This window comes from Nicotiana attenuata, chromosome 7 (assembly GCF_001879085.1).
Source record: "Nicotiana attenuata strain UT chromosome 7, NIATTr2, whole genome shotgun sequence".
NCBI lineage: Eukaryota > Viridiplantae > Streptophyta > Magnoliopsida > Solanales > Solanaceae > Nicotiana > Nicotiana attenuata.
In genome coordinates this window covers 62667532-62677289 of record NC_031995.1, presented here as the reverse complement: position 1 = coordinate 62677289, position 9758 = coordinate 62667532, and the positions used below count along the sequence as shown (strand labels likewise).

At 43.1% G+C, this 9758-nt stretch overlaps 1 protein-coding gene across 1 annotated transcript; it reads left to right on the top strand.

Annotated features, from left to right (window-relative positions):
- Window positions 7958–8377, top strand: LOC109230510 (RNA-directed DNA polymerase homolog; the record flags this gene model as incomplete). The annotated part of the gene is made up of 1 exon (XM_019395998.1): window positions 7958–8377. A coding segment is annotated over exon 1 (420 nt), but the record flags the coding sequence as incomplete, so codon positions are not given.

Here is a 9758-nt window from a genome sequence, read left to right as displayed (position 1 = left end):
TTCCTTAAATGATTTCACCTTGTTTTTACGTGTTTTTGTTAATTTATCGAGTTATCGCATGCCTATTCTCTGTTGCTATTTAATTGGTCATGCGTTCCATTGTCAGTTTTATATTGATATTCTGTGAAGGTTATTTATCTAGTGAGTGTCTCGACTCGAACCTCGTCACTACTCCACCGAGGTTAGTCTTGATACTAACTGGGTACCGATTGTGGTGTACATATACTACGCTCCTGCACATCTTTGTGCAGATCCAAGTACCCAAGATCGTGGTGGTCGCTATAGAGTCGAGCTAGAGTTGCGGAGACTTCAAGGTATACTTGTTATTCCGCTCGCAGGTTTCGGAGTCAACTTCTATTGTTTCTTTATTACTGTTTATGGAGAAGAAACAAATTTTTGTGCGTACGATTGATTCTTATATTAAATTAGAAGTCGTGTTCTCTTACCCCCCCCCCCTCCGGGAATAGAACTTGAAGAAGTAATAATATCTATCCTTTTTTTAAAGGGAAACTTCTCGCTAGGGGTGTTCATAAAAGTCCGAAAAGCCGAACCAAACCGAAAACCAAACCAAACCGACCAAAAAAACCTATACTTTTTGGTTTGGTTTGGTTTTGGTTTTGAATTTTAAAAACCGATCAAATTTGGCTTGGTTTTGGTTTTAATTAGAAAAATACCCGAACCAAATCGACTATAGGAGTAACTATTTCAAATTTATAGTTACACCTATATATATGTATATTTTTATATAGAGTTTTAAAAATTTAATGGTAACTGTTAATAGTTTGCACTTTTAGTATAGTTCTTTACCTTTACATTCTAGTTTGATTGGTAGTTTTCTTTTGTTAAGTGTAAGAATCCATTTCGTGTTAAAAATAATATATTTTTAATTGAGTCCTTAAATTATTCATCACTATTTGATTCAATTATCATCAATATATCTTGGTAAATAATAGATTTCTCAAAGGGCAATTGATTTGATAGTGTTACGTTAAAAATGTGATCGCCGGAATATGTGTTTGGTAGTGTATATCTTATATTTAAGAAAAAACCGACAAATAACCGAAAAAATCGAAAAACCGACAAGACCCGACATAAATCGAATCGAGAAAAAACCGACTTAAATGGTTTGGTTTGGTTCTAATATTTGAAAAACCGACTTACTTGGTTTGGTTTTTTTTAGGGAAAAACCGATCCAAACCGAACCATGAACACCCCTACTTCTCGCTTTTCTTAACTTTTTATATGTAGATTCGATACACGCATGTATTACGCAATTTTCCAAAAAAGAAAATAATTCTATGAATTTAAACCCCCACCCCCACCCCCCAAAAAAAGGAGAAATTAATGCATGTGCAAATGCTGGACCTACTTGGCTTAAGATCGGTTTGGTACTTTGGCTACCCAACCAAACCGATGCATGTGGATCTTTGTGTCCCGTTGACTGAGATTGCAGCTCACTACTAAAACATTGCTTAAAACCGTCCGAGAAAATTGATCAATTTCGGTCGATAATGGGCAATAAGCGTCCAAACGCGACCAAAAATGCTCAGTCGGTAATCGAATGGACGGTAGAGCATACCGATAAAAAACGGTCATAAATTATCGACCAACATCGGTCGGTCAGTTTAAATGACCATCTGATAATTCAATTGGCATACCGACCACTATTGGTCGGTATATTATTATAATAATTTAATATAACCGGCCGAAGCTGGTGGTAACCTAAATTTAATAAAATTTAAATAATTGTATTTACCGACCAACTTTGGTCGGTAATGAAAAGTAAATTAAGCAAATTTAATTTTAAGTACCGACTAATGTTGGTCAGTGTAACGATCCAACCGGTTGTTTAAGCATTTGCTCTTCGCTCGGTGATTTGAGGGCATGAGTAACTCCGTATGACGTATTATGACTTATGTGTATCATCAATTTCGATTTTGGGTGATTCGAAATTTGTTTGAAAGAATGAATTTCATTGTTGAAGCTTTAAGTTGGAAGAGTTGACCAAGTTGAATTTTACGTATTTGATCCCACAATGGAGTTTTGATGGTGTTATTAGGTACGGATGGTGATTTTGGACTTGGGTGTATGCCCGAACTTGTATTTGGGTATTTCTAGAAGGTTTCAGCACTATTTGGCGAAGGTTGGAAATTTAAAGGTTTCGAATGTTCATAAGTTTGACCAAGAGTTGACTTTGATGGTATCAGGTTCGAATTGTTGTTCCGAGAGTTGGAGTAGGTTCGTTATGTCACTTGGAACTTGTATGCAAAATTCACATTCATTCCGGATTGCTTAGGCTTGAACCGGACGCTTGATTCGAAGTTAGAAGCTTATGAACTTAAGAGATTGATCTTGATCGACAATTCGTGGTTTTGATGTTAATATGTGTGATTTGAGGCCTCGAGTAGATCTGTAATATGTTTTTGAGACTTCTTGATATGTTCGGACGGGGTCCCGAAGGGCTTGGGTGAATTTCGAGGTGGTTCAGACCATTTCTAGGCTAGTTTTAGTTGTTGGTTTTCGCTACAGTAGTGTCCATCACGATCGCGGACTTTGAGTCGCGTTCACGAAGAGCGAAATGGGAAAAAAGGCATGTGAATCGCGTTCACGAAGAAGAAATTCTGTTGTCACTGAGCCGATTTTGGAAGCTTATATCTTGCAATATATAAGGACTTTGGAGGTGATATAAAACAAAAGTTGTAGTCCTTGGTGTCTAGTTTTCAAAAAATCAAACCATTTTTCATTAGAAATTTTGTACAAAACGTTATGGCTAATATATTAGAAGATGTCTGGAAGAGTCGGGCAAGCTTGTTGGAATTTGTTCATCGCGATCGCGAGGGAATGGCCACGATCGCGAAGGGTAAAAATTGAGCTGGAACTTTTTTGTGAATCGCGATCATGATGTTAGAGACCACAATCGCAAAGAGGGACCCCTGGCAATGCATTAAAACCAACAAATTTCGGGATTATAAGTTTATTTTATCATATTTTGAGCTATGGAGCTCAGATTAAGGCAGTGTTTGAAGCGATTTTTACCACGTGGATTGGAGGTAAGTATTTTATACTCAGATTTGATTATATTCCGTGATTCTATCTTATTTGTTTTACATTTAATTGATAATTTCAAAAGAGAAGTTTTTTTTTGTCTAAACTTGCATAAAGTGATTTTTTGAGTTTTGAACATCGATTCAGAGTCAGATTTGAGTGAAATTAGTATGATTGACTCATAATTGAATGAGTTTTCGGATTTTGTAAGTTTTTCAAATTCTGAGGTGTGAGCCCGGGTTTGACTTTTTAGTTGACTTCGAGTAAATGTGTAAAGACTCGACCTTTATCATTTGAAATTGTTTCCTTAGGCATAATTTGCTATTTTTGAGTTGCTTTTGGCTAGTTTTGAGACGTTCGTAGGTTGATACGCGCGAGATAGAATTTTTAGCTTATTGTCTGGCTTGCTCGGTATTGGATTCGGCTTGTTCGAAGAAAGAAACACTTCTAAACTATAACGACCCGGTCGGTCGTTTCATGAGTTGCAGCCCCGTCTCCCCTATTTCTGCTCCCTTTTGTGTTCTTCAGTTATATTTGATCGTATCGCATTAGTTGGTTCGGGTTCGGAATGGTTTTGGAGTGAATTGAGACACTTAGTCCCCTTTGAGAAGGCTTAAGTTGGAAAAGTCAACTGGATGTTGACTTATGAGTAGACGATCTCGGATGTGAATTCTGATGGTTCGGTTAGCTCTGTTAGGTGATTTTGGACTTGAGAGCGCGGCCGGAATGTGATTTTGAGGTCAGTGGTAGAATTAGGCTTGAATTGGCGAAATTGGAAATTCGGCGATTCTCGGTCGGCAGTGGAAATTTTGATATCGGGGTTGGAATGGAATAGGTCCATAGTGTCATTTGTGACATGAGTGTAAAATTTCAAGTCATTCGAAGGTGATTTGGTAGGTTTCAGCATCATTTGTGGAATTTAGAAGTTTAGAAGTTCTTAGGCTTGAATCCGAGGGTAATTTGGTGTTTTGATGTTGTTTTGAGTGATTCGAAGGTTCGAGTAAGTTTGAATGAGGTTATGGGATGTGTTGATATGTTTGGTTGAGGTCCCGAGGGCCCCGGGTGAGTTCTGGGTGTTTATCGGATCACTATTTGGCTTTGGAAGTTGGAAAATACCTGATATCTGGTGTTTTGAAAGTTGCAGGTCTCGGATTATCGGAAGTGCGGCCGCGATAGGAAGTTCGCGGAGCGCGGTAAAAGAATGCGGCCACGGTAGGAGTTCGCGGACCGCGGAAAGGAGAGGGGGTCAGGTTGGCAGCCGCGATGGAAATTCCGCAGACCACGGTAGTGGTTGCACGACCGCGGTAAGGAATACGCGGACCGCGGGCTGGATGTTCAGAGAGCTATATAAACGAGGTTTATGGTTTTATTTCACATTTTGGACTTTGGGAGCTCGGTTTGAGGCGAATTTTTCGGGAGTTTTTCAAGGAAATCAATTGGGTAAGTAATTCTAACTCGGTTTTAGCTAACAATCATGAATCTGTCATTGATTTCATTATTTGATTTGTAATTTGGGAAAAATTTGTGGAACTTCATAAAATGAACATTTGGGATTTGAAAACCGATCCGAGGTCGGAATAGAGTGAAACTAGTATGGTTAGTCTCGTAATCGAATGGGTCGTCGGATTTTGTGTCTTTGGTCGGATTTCGAGACATGGGCCCGGGGCCCTGCTTTTGAGCTGACTTTTTGACTTTTAGCCTTAAGCTTAGCATTTCTTATGGGATTGATTCATTTAGCTCGTGTTTATTGTATCGAATTGCTTATGGCTATGAGCTATATACAGTACTGAGCGAACGAGTATTTGGGATTGTGTTCACATGGGGCACTCAGCATGGTGCATTACATACAGCATGTGCATTGGTATGTAGACATAGTAGAGTTATATTCTTTACCATGTTCATATCTTCTTTGTTTTTAATATTTTGAGTTGTTTATTTAACTGAAAGCATGCATACGTTTCTATATGTTATTTCTATTATTCCTGATGAGGTTGATTTCGTCACTACCTTTCAGTCCATAGTTTGGACTTGTACTTACTGAGTTGGTGTACTCACGTTACCCCCTGCACCTTGTGTGTAGATCCAGGCACTTTTGGTCCCAATAGCAGTCAATGATCGAGGTTACAGGCTTTGGATATTGTTGAGATATCTGCATGGCGTTCACAGGCCTTGACCCTCCATCTCTATTCTAGTTTGTTTCAGTTGTATTCAGTAAACATTGTAGTAGATTATGCTTTTTCCCTAGATGCTCATGTACTCTGTGACACCCTGGTTTTGGGCTGGTTGTATCGTATTATGATTTTCGCCTTAAGTTTTAAATAGTTTATCTAAACTATAAAAGTTCTTCCGCGAATGTTTTAATTTTAGTATTATGGTCTTGGATTGCGTTGGGTTAGGGTTGGCCTAGTTCCACGATAGGCGCCATCACGACGGATTGAGTTTTGGGTCATGACAAGTTGGTATCAGATCCTAGGTTACATAGGTCTCACGGGTCATGAGCGGGTTTAGTAGAGTCTCGCGGATGGGTACGGAAACGTCTGTACTTATCTTCGAGAGGCTGTAGAACCTTTAGGAAAACTTAACATTCTTGAATTCTCGTCGTGCGAATTTGTTGATTCTAGTAACTAAACTTCTGTCATTCTATTCTCTAACAGATTGTGAGGACACGTGCTACCGGTGAGAACGGACAACCACCAGTACCACCAGTTGGGGCCACGAGAGGCCGAGGTTGCGGTCGAGGCCGTGGTAAGGATAGGGGTGTAGCCCACACAGCAGCTAGGGCATCACTTGCAGATCCACCAGCCGCCCCAGTTCATGATCTGGTCCTAGTTGTGGACGCTCCAGCAGGACCAGCTCAGGCACCGGCTGTGCCTATCGTTATTCTAGGTCTTCAGGAGACCATAGCTCAAATCTTGATCGTTTGCACTAATCTTGCTCAGGCGGTCGCTGTTTCTACTATAGCTTCTACTTCCTAGGCCGGGGGAGGGACTTAGACTCCCGCCACCCATATGCCCGAGCAGGTTGTTCAAGGACTGCAGACACTGGAGGCACCACCGGCCTAGCCGATTGCACCTACTAAGGATTATGTGGTATGCCTGATGACGAGCAGCGTCGATTGGAGAGGTTTGGTAGACTTCAGCCGCCGACTTTCGGTGGTAGAGAGGGTGAGGATGCCTAGGGTTTCTTGGATAAGTGTTAGAGGATTCTTCGTACGTCGGGTATTCTGGAGACCAGTCGGGTCTCGTTCACTACTTTTCAGTTTTCTGGAGCTGCATTTACTTGGTGGGAGGCTTATTAGAGGCGTAGGCCTATTGGTGCAGCGCCCCTTACCTAGCAGCAGTTCTCCGTTCTCTTTCTGGAGAAGTATGTGCCGCAGTCTCACGGAGAAGAGCTGCGCAAATAGTTCGAGTAGTTGCGTCAGGATGATATGACTGTGACGCAGTATGAGATGAGGTTTTTTGAGTTAGCCCGTCATGCTGTTTGGTTGGTTCCTACAGACAGGGAGAGGATCAGGAGGTTCGTGGATGGCCTCGCTTATCAGCTACGTATTCTTATGACCAGAGAGAGAGTGTCCCGCGCTTTTTTTGAGGAGGTAGTTGACATTGCCAGAGAGATAGAGTTGGTTCTCCGCCAGGAGTGAGTTGAGGGGGATGCCAAGAGGCCTCGGGGATCTGGTAGTTTTGGTGGTGTTCCTCCCGGGGGTCAGTTTCAGCACGGCAGAGGCCGTCCATTCAGACATGTTCAGTCAGCTCGTCCGGGTCACCGTGGTGGATCATCTGGCCAGGGTTCTCACAGTTCACATCAGGGCCACTCATCTCTTAGTGCCCTTCCAGCTCAGAGTTCAAATGATGCACCATCAGTTCAGGGTTCATCTATGCCTGGTTCTTCTAGCGGGTATCCCGGTGCTAGGGACTCCCTTCGGTCCCCCCCGCCATTTGCCGGGAGAGGTTGCTTTGAGTGTGGAGATTTGGGTCATATCAAGATATTTTGTCCCCGTCTTACGGGAGGTTCATCCCAGCAGAGGAGTCAGCCTTCGGCTTCAGCACAAGTTGCTTCCCCACCCGCCCAGCCAGCTCCGGGTGGTGGTCAGTCAGCTAGGGGTCGCCCTAGAGGGGGAGGTCGGTCAGGTGGCGGTTAGGCCGGTTTCTATGCACTCCCTGCCAGACCAGATGCCATTGCTTCAGATGTTGTGATCACAGGTATTATCTCAGTTTGCCACAGGGATACCTCTGCATTATTTGATCCTGGTTCCACTTTTTCATATGTGTCATCATATTTTGCTCGTTATTTGGATACATCCCCCAAGTCTCTTGTTTTACCTGTTCGTTTATATACTCCTATGGGCGATACTATTGTTGTGGACCGCGTATATCGGTCGTGTGTGGTGACTACTTGGGGTTTGGAGACCCAAGTAGACCTTTTGCTGCTTAGTATGGTCGATTTTGATGTGATATTAGGCATGGATTGGTTGTCTTCATGTCATGGTATTCTGGATTGTCACGCTAAGACGGTGATGTTGGCTTTGCCGGAGGTTCCACAGATTGAGTTGCGAGCTTCGGCGGATTATGTTCCCAGTAGATTGATTTCATTTTTGAATGCCCAACGGATGGTTGTGAAGGGTTGTCTTTCTTATTTGGCTTTTGTTAGGGATGTCAATGCAGAGACTCCTAGTACGGGACTTTTCGGATGTGTTTCCTGCAGACCTGTGGGGCATGCCACCGGACAGGGATATTGACTTTGGTATTGATTTGGTGCCGGGCACTCAGCCCATTTCTATTCCACCGTATCGTATGGCATCGACAGAGTTAAAGGAGTTGAAAAAGTAGCTTTAGGAACTCTTTGATAAAGGGTTTATTCGGCTTAGTGGGGTGTGCCTGTTCTATTTGTGAAGAAGAAGGATGGCACGATGAGGATGTGCATTGACTACAGGCAGTTGAACAAAGTCATAATCAAGAACAAGTATCGTTTGCCTCGTATTGATGATTTATTTGATCAGTTTCAAGGAGCGAGGGTGTTCTCCAAGATTGATCTCGGGTCAGGGTATCACCTGTTGAAGATCAGGGACTCGGATATTCTTAAGACAGCTTTCAGGACCCAATATGGTCATTATGAGTTCCTTGTGATGTCTTTTGGTCTAACCAATGCCCCAGCAACATTAATGCATTTGATGAACAACGTGTTTCGGCCATATCTCGACTCGTTTGCTATTGTTTTCATTGATGATATTCTGGTGTACTCGCGTAGTCTGGAGGAGCACGCTGAGCATTTGAGAGTTGTATTGCAGTGGTTGAGGAAGGAGGAGCTTTATGCAAAGTTCTCCAAGTGTGAGTTTTGGCTCAGTTCAGTGGCGTTCTTGGGGCATGTGGTGTCCAGTAAGGGTATTCAGGTTGATCCAAAGAAGATAGAGGCGGTCCAGAGTTGGCCTAGACCGTCCTCAGCGACTGAGATCTATAGCTTTCTTGGTTTGGTGGGTTATTATCATCGATTCATTCAGGGATTTTCATCTATTGCATCACCCTTGAACAAATTGACCCAAAAGGGTACTCCTTTCAGGTGGTCGGATGAGTGTGAGGCGAGCTTTTAGAAGCTCAAGACTACCTTGACCACAGCTCCAGTATTAGTTTTGCCATCAGCTTCGGGTTCTTATACGGTGTATTATGATGCTTCTCGGGTCGACATCGGGTGTTGTTGATGCAGAAGGGTAGAGTGATTGCTTATGCTTCTCGTCAGTTGAAGCCTCATGAGATGAACTACCCTGTTCATGATTTGGAGTTGGCTGCCATTGTTCACGCGTTGAAGATTTGGAGGCATTATCTCTTTGGTGTGTCTTGTGAGGTGTTCACTAATCATTGTAGCCTCCAGCACTTGTTCAAAATGAAGGATCTCAATTTGAGGCAGCTGAGGTGGTTGGAGCTGCTAAAGGACTATGATATTACTATTTTATACCATCCGGGACATGCCAATATGGTGGCCGATGGCTTGAGTAGAAAGCTGGTGAGTATGGGCAGTCTTGCATTTATTCCTGTTGGGGAGAGACCTCTTGCGCTTGATGTTCAGGCCTTGGCCAATCAGCTTGTGAGGTTGGATATTTCGGAGCCCAGTCGGATCTTAGCTTGTGTGGTTTCTCGGTCTTTGTTGCTTGATCACATCAGAGAGCGCCAGTATGATGATCCTCATTTGCTCGTCCTCAAGGACAGAGTTCAGCACGGCGATGCCAGAGATGTGACTATTGGTGATGACGGGGTATTGAGGATGCAGGGCCGAATATGTGTGCCCAATGTAGATGGGCTTCGGGAGTTGATTCTGGAGGAGGCCCATAGCTCGCGGTATTCCATCCATCCGGGTGCCGCGAAGATGTGCCAGGATTTGAGACAACACTATTGGTGGAGGAGAATGAAGAAGGATATATTGGGGTTTGTAGCTCGGTGTCTTAATTGTTAGCAGGTAAAATATGAGCATTAGAGACCGGGTGGCTTGCTTCAGCAGATGGATATTTCAAAGTGGAAGTGGGAGCGGATCACCATGGATTTTGTAGTTGGACTCCTACGAACTTTGAGGAAGTTCGATGCTACTTGGGTGGTTGTGGATCGGCTGACCAAGTCCAAGCACTTCATTCCTGTGTGTACTACCTATTCTTCAGAGAGGTTCGCTGAGATTTATATCCGAGAGATTTTGTTCGCCTGCATGGTATCCCAGTTTTCATCATTTCAAAT